This window comes from Lotus japonicus, chromosome 3, assembly GCF_012489685.1.
Source record: "Lotus japonicus ecotype B-129 chromosome 3, LjGifu_v1.2".
Lineage (NCBI taxonomy): Eukaryota > Viridiplantae > Streptophyta > Magnoliopsida > Fabales > Fabaceae > Lotus > Lotus japonicus.
The window spans coordinates 83771204-83785438 of NC_080043.1; the positions used below are offsets into that span (position 1 = coordinate 83771204).

General features: G+C 36.2%; 1 protein-coding gene across 2 annotated transcripts; it reads left to right on the forward strand.

Moving 5' to 3' along the window:
• The first annotated feature begins 5380 nt into the window (after positions 1-5380).
• Positions 5381-14026, forward strand: LOC130746592 (serine/threonine protein phosphatase 2A 55 kDa regulatory subunit B beta isoform-like). Of its 2 annotated transcripts, none has more exons than XM_057599267.1 (14): positions 5381-5830; positions 7211-7314; positions 7412-7510; positions 7601-7720; positions 8433-8645; positions 9872-9963; positions 10255-10373; positions 11636-11759; positions 11956-12079; positions 12448-12516; positions 12608-12699; positions 12777-12854; positions 12942-13012; positions 13281-14026. In XM_057599267.1, exons 1-14 carry the CDS (start codon positions 5713-5715, stop codon positions 13415-13417), a joined length of 1560 nt encoding a protein of 519 aa, XP_057455250.1. In that variant the 5' UTR covers positions 5381-5712; the 3' UTR covers positions 13418-14026. The 2 variants fall into 2 exon arrangements, with proteins under 2 accessions (XP_057455250.1, XP_057455251.1); XM_057599268.1 differs by having other exon boundaries at positions 5382-5830; positions 8433-8639; positions 13281-13922.
• Positions 14027-14235: the final 209 nt, after the last annotated feature.

Genomic DNA, 14235 nt, shown 5'->3' on the forward strand with positions numbered 1-14235 from the left:
ATCTAATGATCCTTTCAATTGGAGGTACACAGACCCATGTGTGTGTTTCTATATTTGCAACATCATTTTGGGAGAGATAAGCCACCTGCCCTACATGGCGATGCACTGTCAATTCCGAACAACCCAATCAACATGGAATTTTCTTTACAAGTGAAGCTTAACAATGGAAATGTTTATTTCTTAAGAAATCCCAGTAAGAAGATAAACAAATGGGGTGCATGCATGTTTGACATGTTCAACCACTTAATGAAAATTTGTCTCAACTAAATGAAATAAAGTACAATTAAGAAATTAAACTTAATCTTTGAGCGAGGAATACCAGCAAAAGGACAAAAAAAACACATGGGACCAATTAAGTTCGGACAAAGTTAATCCTTATAGCATATGTAAAGACGAGATGCTCTAACTCAGAAGAAACTCAAAGAATGTCGAGCTCCTACTTTAGCCGTAAATCAGCACAAGCATTCCCTTACCTATAAGGGTATAAACTAAACAAGTATCGCATGCCTATTGAGCGACCCCTAACATTCCAGATGGAAGTCTCATAAACATGCATGCATGATGATAAGGGGGGTGCATAATTTAGAATAGTATATCTCCAATTTGTATCCCTGGACCCAAAAGACCATACCAAATAGCTACGACCAGCTCCATATGAAGGATAGAAAAATCATTCCCCCGACTAAGGAAGCCAAAAGCTAATCACACACACTATTCCTTAAGTATCCTTCAAAGCCAACACTAATCAAAGTATCCCCACAACTTTCATCAAATTAAATTCATTGCAATGGTTGGAGCTTCAGGCAGAGTCAAAGAGACAGTGAATCTGATAGTTAGGTCGAGGCTGACCACCAAACACCTGAAAGAAACCCTTGTTAATGAGAATTGTTATTCAGACCCCTCCCACATCTAATCCAACCCCCCTTCCCTCTTAAAGGGCAAAAATACTAAAATGCTCTTAATGAAAAAATTATAAAAATTCCTCACCCCCTCCACACATTCTCTCTCCTCTCACCTCTTTCCTCCTCCACCACCACCACCGTCACCACCACTGTCACCATCACCATCACCACCACAACAACAACCTTTATCTTCTCTCTCTCTCTCTCTCTCTCTTTTATGTTATTATAGTTCGTTTTTAGAAGCTTTTTTTTTTTCTGCAATCTATCGCACTTTGAAAGTGCGACCCTAACGCACTTTCAAAGTGAGACAACTGACTCACTTTGAAAGTGAGACGCTAAGACATGCGTCTCACTTTGAAAGTTGTCGCACTTTGAAAGTGCGTCAAGTGTCTCACTTTCAAAGTGAGACACCTGTCTCATTGTCTCACTTTGAAAGTGAGACAGTTGTCTCACTTTCAAAGTGTGTGAGGTGTGATATGGGTCGCACTTTCAAAGTGCGTTCGACATGAGTATTTTTGAATTTCTGGAATTGTTTTGGGTACAAATACATGTGGGGGGGGTCTGAATAACAATTCTCCTTGTTAATTTGACATGATTGACGAAAGCAAACCCTCATTCAGGATCGAACAAAATGCATTTCTCATCCCACCAAATACCCCAGATTGCATACAAGGCCAAAAACTGCGACTCATGCAACAACTCCCTCACCCACATTTGTGGTACAGCCAGGAAAAAGGTCAACCGCTGCTCCATACAACAGGTCAACCGCTGCTCCATACAACATACAATAATTAAGAAAAGGCTTAAAAGCATTTTTGGTCCCACACGAATGCGTTTTGTGCAAACTCGGTCCCTAAACTTCAAAAATAGCATTCTTGGTCCCCAACTTTACTCTTTGTCAATAGTTTTGGTCCTTGTTCACTATTCCGTTAGAAAATTAACGTTTTCTGGATTTTCCCGAAAATTCATCCACTTCTTCATCTTCTACCTACATCCTTCAATCATCTTCATCTTATTTTTCAAGAGAATTCCAGAATGAATCTCGCAGCATCCTTTCTTCTTCTTCTTCGCGAGCCTTATCCCTCTCTCTCACAAATCTCTCTTTCAGCTTTCCTCTTCCCTGAGCCCTTGTGCCTCTCTCTGTATGAATCTCGCTTCCTCTGCTCCTTCACAACCCTGGCTTAGTGGCTCACCCATTCACCCACATGCGGCGAATGAGTAGATCTAGTGGTCCTCTACAACGCAAAGGTCGAATCTTTGCAAGGTTTGGCGGTGAGGAAACCCAGATCGAGTGAAAACACATATTGAGAGAAAACCCAAATCGAGAGAGGACACATATTGAGAGAAAACCAGATCGAGGCAAGTGGATTCTCTGTTTTTCTCTTCTCTGTTATGCTCTTCGATTTTCTGTTTTTTTGTGAAGATCGATGGCTGTGGTGTGAAACAAGGTGGTGAGGATGGAGAAGAGGGAGGAGAGGAGAGATTGATGATTTTGAGGTTTTCATTTTTCTTTTTGGGTTTATGAAGGTTGAAGAAGGAGAAGGAGATGGATGGAGGAGACTTTCTTCTTCCTATACACAAGCAAAGTTCACGAACGATTCAAGAATTTGGTGGGGTTTCACTTTTCAAGAACAATTCAAGGGTCAGATTTTTGGTGGTGTTCACGAGCAATGGAACCCATTAAAGTTTGATTGGGAGAAAATAGTTTTGCAAATGGTGGGTTACGACTTTTGGGTTTTATCTATCAAGCCTGAATTTTTATTTCTGGTTTCCTCACATCTACAAAACAATATGGGTTTTAATTAATGGAGAGGATGGATATTTTGAGTTTTAATTTCTGAGTTCTTTGTATTTTAGGTTTTTGAGCTTGGGTTTTTTTTTTGAATTTTAAGGGTTTTTAGGTTTGAAGATGATAGAGGTTGAAGATGAAGATCATATATGAACGTGATGATTAACAAAATGTTTCTGGGTATTTTTATTATTTTAATGAACTTTTAGTTTAATTGCAATTTTGGTGCCCAAAACTGTTAGTTTTTTGACGGAAAATGGAAAAAGGACCAATACTATTGACGGAGTGTAACGTTGGGACTAAGAATGCTATTTTTGAAGTTTAGGGACTGAGTTTGCACAAAACGCATTCATGGGGGACCAAATGTGCTTTTAAGCCTTAAGAAAATCTATTCAAATATTATTTAGAGATAAATTTAATTGTATTATTTCCCAGAGATGAAAATGTAAGTTCTGATAAAGTAAAAATAGTAAATGTCAAAATTAATTTGAATTGGTTTTTCAGTGAGTACAAATTCAAACTTAATACAAAAAGTTATAATTGTTTATCATAGTATAATACACGAATATCTTTTTTTACTTTTTTATTTGAAAGTAATACATGAATAGTCTTAATCACTTTAAGAACTGGTTTTAACTTTTTATTAATTTAGTGTACCAAAACACAAGGTAAATGTATAATTGTCATCATAAAGATAAAAAAAAATGTCAATAAAAACTTAAGAAAAAAACTTGGGATCTTCTTGAAAGAGAGTTTTAATACATTCACATTTCATTTTCTTTTCAATCTCATTTCCACTTATACTCAAAGTGTAAGTAGATTTTGAACTTGTCCTATTCTTAATTTGAGTTGAACTACATGGATTTTTTTGTGTTCAACCATGGGAGTTAATTATATCATCGACTCACAATAGCCATTACTTAATATGTAGCCTCATCACTTACTTAATCATAGAGCCTGATAAGGTTGCTGTCTTCTTACTCACCTCACCTCCGTGCAGCTCAAGAATTCTTATATGAGGAGTCCAATCGGAATGCATGCATATCACTTGGCAAATATGGGTCACAACATGTCCCTATGTTTCCACTAAATACTGACCCATTTTCCCACTTCTTTAGCTTCTATTCTTAGAAAATAAAATCTAAGTGTCCTAAGTTATCCTAGCACTTTCTTGCATTCATGTTTGGTAAATATAATCGGCAAACTTACGAACAATGTTTGATTATATATTTTGATACACGATAAATCTTCACGTTGAAAATAAATTAATTCGGAAAAAAGCTACTTTGATAACTTTTATAATATCTGAATTGATTATGAGAAATTTGAATGTGAATCCAACCTGCTGCTATATTGATTTTGTGCAAGCTAAGGATTTGACTCTATACATTTTAGAGGGTTCATAACCATTGATAGTGATTATTTACTTTGAAAAATTTAAAAGAACAACTATTTTAAAGGAGCCGGACTGAATTCTATTATTTGAAAAAACTGATTGAACTAAGAAAAATACTTGATTGTGTTGGGATGTACAAAACAACATTAATCTTTTTATGTTCATGCTTAATTTCTCTCAGTAAATAAGCATGAGCGTAGATACGTGAAAAATAGATTATTGCCTCTAATTAAAAAGAAAAAAAAAGATTAAAATAATATTTAAATATTTATTCATGTACTTATTCTTTTCTTGTAAATGTATATTTGAGAATTAAATCACTCTATAATTATTTTTTAAAACAGAATCAATTATAAGGAGAAATTTATGTAAGTAGTTTTCATATTTCAAAATTCATTCGAGGAAGGAGAAACTTATTCAATTCAATTTATTTTTAATAAAATCACCATGACTGATCTCTTTTTTTTTTTTTTTTTTTTTATCTCTCATTCTCCATTTGGGTGCATTGCCATGCGGTTAGAAGAAGAGCACCCATAGCCATGTCAATGTAAAGTCAAACCACCGGGCATGCAAAATGTTTTAGGATAGAGTTAAGTGCAAGCACATTCAACTGGACAATAACAAGGACAAACCAACACTTGCATATTCCATGCATTCACCTATCACCATAATCTTATGCTTCTCTTTTTCCTCCCTTCTTTTCATTGATTCATTCTTTTGACAAAAAAAAGCACCCACAGTCCTCAACCGTTGGATTATGGTCTTGCTACCCTGCGATGGCCCACTATGACGAAAGAACGAAAAAGATTCATGTACATCATAACTTTCACAACACTTCGGTTTATGTCGGTTTTTAACCGTTACAAACTGCTCAGGTTTTTTACTGTATAACGCAAGTGTATTTAGTGTCACGACAATAATAGTATACACGAATCCACGCCGGATGAAAGAATATTTGGGAAATGAAAAGACAAGGGCATGAAGGTAATTTCAGACAATCTCACCTTAACCTTTTCCTTGAACAATTTATGGGTCCTTTTCACAAAGCACCTGGTTAATTAATGAAAAAATTCAATCAATCTATAAATTATTCTCTAACCTCACCTGCTTTCACCACAGGACCATCACAAACCGTAGATTGATGGACATTTTCAACACCCGTCAGATTAATCCAACCAAAGAAACACGGCACTTCAGAAACTCACGTGACAGACACGTGAGATTATCAAAGACGACGAAATTAATATATTTATTTATTACGTACGAAAAGAACAAACAGGAACCTATTATTGAGAGAGAGAGAGAGAGAGAGAGAGAGAGAACTAGACATAGAGAGAAGAGTGTGTGTGTGTGTGTTTTTTTTTCATCTCCATCATCATTATTCAACCCAAAGAACCGTTTGCTCTGTCATTTTAATCTTCCGATTTTCTCCTTTTAGAGAGAGAAACGATTCATGTTGTAGAGAGAGAACGAGAAATTGAAATGGTTGAACTGGAAATCGGAACAAGGGATTGAAGAAGAAGAGAGAAAAATTGTTTGATGGGTCTGTTTGATGGTATGATCTTGTGAAAACCCAGAAAGGAAATCAGAGACTAGAGATCGTTGGTTGGTTGGTTGATTCAGAGATGAACAACGGTGGCGATGAGGTCGTCGAAGCTCCGCCGGCGGGTCCACCACAGCCGCTGGATTGGAAATTCTCCCAGGTTTTCGGTGAACGCACGGCTGGGGAAGAGGTTCAGGAAGGTAATTAATTGTTCTTGCTTTGTGTTGTCGATGCTCATCGGATCCAGTTGATTGTGTTACGATTAGGGTTTGTTTCTTTGCTCTCGATCCGTTTTGGATCGTGTTTTGTTCCTCCCTTGTTGTTTTGGCTTGTGGGTCATTGCATCTTTGATGTTTGATTCTCAGGGTCTTGTTTGATTTGGGTTATGCATTACTTGGTTGGATTGATATCAGTGTGAAACTGAGCTTTAGAGTTAAGAATAGTGGTTTCCATTTTGGCTTTGAATTTTTTGCTCTTAGCTGCTGCTTGTATTCTGGGCAGTTATTGTTGTGGTGAGTTTGTATGTTTAGTTTTCAGTGTGAGTTTGAGTGCTAGGTAGATCTTAATGGTGCAGAGTTTGATGAGTGGCAATGAAGATTAGCTTCAGGGCTCAGGGTGGTAGTGTTTGGTTGGTTAAGTTTCAATGGTGGTGTTGGAGGTGTCTCATGACTGTGAGCTGATGTTTGTGAGAATGGGCGTGTAACAAATGTGTCTAAGTCGGCGGTTGAAGGAATGGCATTATATGTCAAGAAAGAGACTAGAGTATATGTTGATAAAATATATGTCGTGTAACTGTTACACTAAAGTCCTAGTTGGAATTTGAGAATGAGTGTGCATCCAGCATTCGGATGGTAGCACTATATTCTCTATTGGTTTGTCGTTATTTGCATTGAAATTAGTTTATTACTAGTTCAAACATTTCGATGAACCAACCAAACATTTTCTCGTAAGTCCTAACTGCATATCTAATTCTGATAGCTTTGCTATTAGTCTTAATGATAATTAAAGAGAGCCAACCACAAAGTATAACTGAACTTCAATTTTTCAGCTGCTACCGAAAGCAAAGAAAGAGAACAAAGACTCAGATAGTAAATAAATGTTTAATTGTTCTGAACAGAGTGTAAATAGAATGTACAACATATTAGTTTAATCATTTTCAATATGAGGGAGATAAATATATCTTGTTCTCTGGAAATTGCATCTGTCTGATCTAGCTGATTTGATTCTACATTTGGATAGTTTTGGATTGGATATCTTTGGCACGGTACCATTGCAAGATTATGGCGGTAGAGATTTGGACGTGGTGAAAGGCTGTTTTTTCAACTGAAACCTTCTGCTTTTTTTTATGGCCACTATAACTCTCAGTAAACCTGTACTGCAATACTCATGTCAAACTTTAGCTAAGATATATTTTCATTGCTTACATGAATGGAAAGAAGCAATTCCAACATGGGTGGGTTCTTGTTGGGAATTTATTTTCTGCATATAGACACCATTAACAGTATGGTACAGTGATTGACCAAATTGGGCATCCTTTCTTGCGGATTAAAGTGTCCTAATTTTTTACCCATTTTCTACAGTGGACATAATTTCTGCTATTGAATTTGACAAGTCTGGTGATCATCTTGCTACGGGTGATCGAGGTGGTCGAGTAGTTCTCTTTGAGCGCACAGATGCAAAAGATGTATGTATGATTGTTCCTTCTGCCATTGTTTTTCATTTGGAAGCAAACTTAGTTTCGATACTCAATATAAAATATAAATGTTCACTTTAAAATGCAGCATGTTTCGAGAAGGGATTCGGAGAGGATGGACTATTCAAATGTTGGTAGGCATCCTGAGTTCCGTTACAAAACAGAGTTTCAGAGTCATGAGCCTGAGGTAATTTATAGTCCCCACTCCCCAGTAATTTGAAGTAACTACCTGTAGCTCATAAATGCTAATATATATGTCATTTGATCATTGTTTCAGTTTGACTATCTTAAGAGCTTGGAAATAGAAGAGAAAATTAACAAAATCAAATGGTGCCAAACAGCTAATGGTGCTCTCTTCCTTTTATCTACAAATGATAAAACAATTAAATATTGGAAGGTATGGAATGAATGCTCAGTTATGGCATGCTGTTTGCTGTTTTTCTTAATCAGTTTTTTTTTGTATGGCAGACATGGATACATTTCTGTAGAACTAAGTTCAGTCCCTTTCTTAAATGCCTTGACAGCATAACTGTTAATGGATACTGGAGCAAGTAGTTGTAGTATGGTAGTTAGCCAGCTTGAGTCATGAGTAACTACCATATGTATCATGGCTTATGAAGCCCATGTATCTGGGTACTATCGAATCTGTTGCCTGGGTTTCGCCTTTGGAAATAACCAATTTTTTATAGACAAAATTTTAGTTAACCATATTACACTGCATGTAGAGGGCTATCTTTAGTGCACCTCTACATATAGCTGTTCACTTTCAAATGCATAATTTCATGACTCGCTTATGAACACTTCTATAGTTAGAGGAAATTAGTTAAAACTATTTATTAATGCAGTTTGTGATCTTGATGGTCCATTGGTTTTGTGATTGTACTATTATACTAAAGGCATTGAGAAGACAGAATTTTGTGAGAAGTAAATATGAAAATGGCTATGCTGTTCAAAAAATTCCCGATGGGATCTGCACGGTGTTTGCTTGTGCATGTATTCAAAATGAATATGACTATATTTCCTTCAGTAGTTTTTCACATCAATTAAATAGGACTGATATGTCTTCTAGGCCTCTTATTCTTTTTTGCTCTTATCTGAGAATTTAACAGGTTCAAGAAAAGAAGGTCAAAAAAATTACTGACTTGAATGTTGACCCTTCAAAAGCAATGGGAAATGGTTCTATTGCTAGTTCAAGTAATTCCAGTAGCTCTAGGCCATATCTTGCAAATGGAGAGTCTCCAGAAAGATCGCACAGTTATCTAAGCACTGATTTCTCATTTCCACCAGGAGGCATACCTTCGCTAAGATTACCCTTGGTAAATGTATTCAGCTCTCCTATTTGAAGTCTTCTTTTATAGTTCGGTATAAATATTAAGTGTGAATATTTACAATGAACAACCGAGAAATTAGTGAATTAACACGAAACATACAAAGCTCTGCAATGCATACTATGGACATTTTTTCTGTTTGAATGGAGTCCCGACTTTGTTTTATTTTTTATTTTGGGAGGGGAGGGGAGGGGAGGTTATCCAAAGTGAGATGTAATCTTGTCCTTTTCATGATTCATAATTCATTATATTATGAAGGTATATGTTGAACATACAAGGCCTGGTGCAACTTGGAACTTGCAAGAGACCTTTTGCAGTTGATTTCGTCATAGTTGTTAAGGTCTTTTAAAAAAAGAAACTGAAATTTCATTAAAGATGTGAAAGAGTAAAAGCATCATGCTGGTAGTTGATATCAAAAGTAGTCCTTAAGTAGGCAGAGGTAAAGAACCAAATCCCTATATTAAGTCACTGAGATAGTTTTAAAACTTGGCTCGAATCGGCTGGTTTGTAAGCTAGCTGGGAAACTTATCCAAGTGGCATTTTAGTCCGGTTCTATTTAAGAAGTGGTGTGACTCAATTTGACTTCGCCGGGTTTCAAAAAAACTGGTGACTCGGCCTGGTTAACTTGGTCAAAAAACGGGTTGACTAGGCCAACTTCTGTATTTATCAAAACAAATTTTGTATTTTACTTGTAATGAAAGGAAAAAACTAAAAAAGGCTTATGGCATTGTAAAGGTAAAAGATATTTGACTCCTTTTTAGCATAATATAATTGTGTTTTTGTATTCTTATAATTATAATTTGGTCTTGCACAATATATTAAACCTTGATAATTTACTTGTATTTTTACCTAACGACTCAACCGGGCTGAGTTAATAACTGGTTTCATTGATCTTGATAATGAAGGCTGAAAAAGAGACAGAATACAAGTAAACACATTTTTACCTAGGTAGAATTTTTAGCCTCGTTTGTGGACTCCTTGATAATGAAGGCTGAAAAAGAGACGGAAACAGAAAGACAAACATTGATCTTTGATTTATTGTTGTGATTGTTCCATCCTTGTAGTTGTAGTGTTTATTTATGTATATTCTCGATAGATTATACAAGAGGGCGGAGAGGAAAGGGGTTACAGTTCTAAGCTTCTTTCTCAAACCTTGACAATTACATGTTTGAGATTTTGTAGTATGCTAGTGCTAACATATGGGTTGTATGTATACGTAGGTAACCAGCCATGAGACCAGTCTGTTGGCTCGTTGTCGTCGAGTGTATGCACATGCTCATGATTATCATATCAATTCTATTTCCAATAACAGGTGATTTTAGTTTTGTTATTGACAGATTGTGTACCGTATTTTTCTTTGTATTAAATTTTAGGTGCTGCTGAGAAACCATCTGGGTCCATAGTGTAGGCTGTCCAGTATCAAATCTTACGTTTTCGTTATATTTTTGTTCTCTTCATTTAGTGTCGATTTGAAAATGCTAATTAGTTTTCTTTCTCAAGTGTTGTTTCATATCTGCACGATTTTGTGTTCTTGTTTTTGTTATTGTATGCTTTTCTAATATCTGATCGCATTTCGATTATGGTATGTTTCAATATCTTCTAGCGATGGCGAAACTTTCATATCAGCTGATGATTTGCGAATAAATCTTTGGAACCTTGAAATTAGCAACCAAAGTTTTAATATTGTTGATGTAAAGCCTGCAAATATGGAGGATCTAACTGGTAAGCTCTTACTATTATGTTATATTTTGTGCTGAAAATATTTCTCTGTTGGTAACTTGGAAAAATTTCATTTCAAAAAAAGAACTTGGAAAATTCATGTAATTGAGTAAGGATAACAGCTTAGAAGTTAGTGTTTTATGTTCATTTTGCATGTATAAATCTTTCATCTCTGTGATGTTGAACGACAGTAAGATTAGGATTTAAATCACAATCAGGGTTATCTGGGTGAATCAAGGGTAGATAACAAGTGACTTGAAGGTTCTTGGGTGCATATTTTGTTAAGGGATATTTGCAAGCAATTGGATGGGTTTTTTATGGTCGATTGATGGCTGTTTAGTTGCTGTGACCATTACCTGCGTATTTATTGTTGGGGATTTGATGAGTGTTAGGAACAATTGAAGTAAGAATCAACTATTGCTTTGATGGGTTGGAATTTTTATGTCATTTGGCGAAGAAATTTGAACTTTGCAATTATTCCTCTGGATTTGATTGCACCGCAACCTGTCAGACAGCAATGTGCTGCCATACTTTCATAAGTCTGATCTTCTGTTTAAAAGAAAGCATTATGCTTGTTTGAATAAAGCTTGTATAACTCATCCCGCAAGAATGACGAATAAGATCCGAAACCAATAAGCATGAAGAGTCCATCCTACTACTACTGTACGGTGTAGGAAAATGCGCCAAAATAATGTGCTTCAGGCTTTTACTTACGGTGCCAGATCCAAGAAGGATTCAGTGCCTCCTGAGCCTAAGGGTGCGTTTGCGAGTTGAGTTTTGGAGGAGTGGGTAGGGAAGGGAAGAGAGAGGCTTCCAAGAAGCCCTCCCCTTGTTTGTGAGTTTTTAAGAAGGGGGGAAGGGTTTGGGGAATTTTTGAATACCCTCCAAGACCCTCTCTTAGTTATATTTTCTAGTTCCCCCAAGTTGGGGGTTTTGGACTTTCAAACAAGGGAAGGGCTTTCCCTCCTTCCCCCCTCTCCTCCCCTAAAAACTCAGAAACACACCCTAAGGCATGCCTGTATCCCTGTAGTAGCTAATTGATAACTTTAACCTTGCCCCCTCCCACCACTCTCACTCAAACACAAAAAGGTAAGGTGGAGATAATTAGAACAATAGAATGTAAAAAAAAGTATAAATAGTTATTTTGGATGGGGTTTTGTGAACACCTCTGGAATTTCTTATATGTTTTCTAATATTTCTTTTGGCTTGATTCTTTTCTTCTAGTGTTGGTTGAGCTTTGACCGTAGGTATTATTATTATTTCAGAGGTTATAACATCAGCGGAATTTCACCCTACACATTGTAATACATTAGCGTATAGCAGTTCAAAGGGTTCAATTCGTCTGATTGACTTGCGGCAGTCAGCCTTATGTGATTCTCATGCCAAACTGTAAGCTCATCTTTTGTGAACGTGTCATGCTTGTCTATTTCTGTTATGTTAGACCGAATAAGTTTTGGAGATAATTTGGAAATCAAAATGTTCCCTATGGAAAAAAAAAAGCACTTTTCTGAAGCCTAGTATGTAAATATGTATGTAAGTAATTTCTTATGCCTAGTAGTCTCACAGACAATTACCTTCTCAACAGATTTGAGGAGCAGGAGGCCCCAGGGTCTAGATCATTTTTCACAGAGATTATTGCTTCTATCTCAGACATAAAATTTGCAAAGGATGGAAGATATATACTCAGTCGTGATTATATGACTCTAAAGGTTTGAAATCATTATCATTACAAAATTATGCTTTTGTCACCTAAACTTTTCTGAGTATTTTGGATGTAGATACTTCAAATGTGTTGAATTGAAATGAGACATGGGACATGGGTATCTTATCTCAACGAATTGTTGCTTATGGTGAAAGGGATCCCAAGTTTAATTGGATGTTGAAAATTTGGTTTGGTTGTTGAATCCCATGAGCAAAATTGATATTTAAATTAAAACTATCTGTTCCGTGGACTTTCAGTTATTGTTGATGGTTACAATAACACACAGCATTCTGTCATTTAAAAGTTGTTTGGGTCTTGTGCGTTATGCTCTAAATTTCTCAAGCCCCATCTCATTTTACTTTACTTGTTTGTCAGTTATGGGACATCAACATGGATTCAGGCCCAGTTGCAACGTTCCAGGTTCATGAGTATTTAAGGCCAAAGGTAGAATTCTTCTAGATTAGCGATGAGCTATGAATTTCTGCTGCTTTATTGAATTATAATAATAACTGGCTTTTTTATTTGGAATTTGCAGCTTTGTGATTTATATGAAAACGATTCAATTTTTGACAAGTTTGAGTGTTGTCTGAGTGGTGATGGATCACGTGTTTCAACTGGTTCTTACAGGTCCCTAATTCAAACTTCATCTGTGATTTTGTTAACTTTGAATTCTGCATCTTACTATTTGTTTCCTTTGATGCCAGCAATCTATTCCGTGTGTTTGGTTGTGCCCCGGGAAGTACTGAGGCTACGACTTTGGAAGCCAGTAAAAATCCAATGAGGTAATTTTATATTGGAAGTTCTAACACCAGCTATAAATTAGTTCAGCATTGTGGCATTTATATGATTTTTTTTTTTCATCTCCTCAGGCGACAAGTTCCAACTCCTTCAAGGCCTGCTAGATCACTGGGGAACAGTATAACTAGAGTTGTAAGACGTGGTAAGTTTTCTATCTGACAAACTTGATTAACTGGAGTTTTCATCATATAGGGTGCGGTTGGGGAAACAACTTAATTAAGCGTTTATCGCCTAAGCACTTGTTCATAAGCTATTTTGAAAAACTTATTGAAATAAGGTTAAAAATAGGTTATAAGTAAGCTAAGCTCTCTCAAACACCTGCACAAGTTTTTATACTATAAACTTAAATGAGCTCTTACTAAAGGGGCCATAATCTTGTTCTCACAACAATTTTATAAAATCTTGAACAGGAGCTGAAAGCTCTGGTGTTGATGCAAATGGGAATTCTTTTGATTTCACGACAAAGTTGCTGCACTTGGCGTGGCACCCAACTGAAAATTCAATTGCTTGCGCTGCTGCGAATAGCTTATACATGTACTATGCTTGAGGAAAGATGGTTGAAGGACATGAATTTGCTTCTTCATTAACCTGTTTTTTGGGTTGCTGTGGGAAAAGGCTTCTTTTCCCTTGTTACCAACCATTGAGTTGGAGGCTACATTAACTCACACTACAAGTGCCCTTCAAAATCTTTAGCAGGAGCTCTTTATAAAGATCCAGAAGTGGCTGTTTCGAAATTCCTGGGTAGGCAGATTTTATTTTGTTTCTGGATGGGGCATCTTAGTTTTAATTTTTTTTCTTTCAATTTTCCTCCTTCTGATTCCGACCCTAATATTCTTTCCCCCTTTTTCTGCATCTTCTTCTTGTGAAAGAGAAGGTGCAGTCAAATGCTTCATATTGTGTTTGGCTTGGAAATGAAGAAGAAAATGTGATTGTAGCTCTCCTACAACAGATAAAGATAAAAGATAAAATGTAGTTCTTTTCTTTTTGCCCAGATAGATGTCTTGTGGGATGGAGCAGTGGAAACATGCAGTGCATCATTTTTTCATTGATTATTTTTGTGTTGGTAATTGAATTTGGCATGTTTTGAAGTCTAGTTTTTGCTACACTGTCAATTTTTGTGTAAAATGTCAAAGGAAGTAATTATTTTTTGTTGCAATGGTGTTGGATAAACTTGGATTTTCTCTCCTTCCTTGTGTCTTTATTGGCAAAGCCACCAAATCTTTTGCTGGATTTTACACTGTTGTGATAGATTTTTTTTTGTTACCACGTGAGAATTGTTCTTATGTTACATAGACTACCTTCTTTCTTGGTAGAAAGATGAACACAGTATGAAATTTTATAAAAAAGCAATTTACAATTCAAAGA

Excerpts from the sequence above, each read along its gene's own strand:
- LOC130746592 (XM_057599267.1), top strand. The coding sequence starts at position 5,713 with ATGAACAACGGTGGCGATGAGGTCGTCGAAGCTCCGCCGGCGGGTCCA. Across the intron at positions 7,315-7,411 it reads AGCGCACAGATGCAAAAGAT|CATGTTTCGAGAAGGGATTC; the intron begins GTATGTATGATT and ends TTTAAAATGCAG. Across the intron at positions 12,855-12,941 it reads GCCAGTAAAAATCCAATGAG|GCGACAAGTTCCAACTCCTT; the intron begins GTAATTTTATAT and ends TCATCTCCTCAG.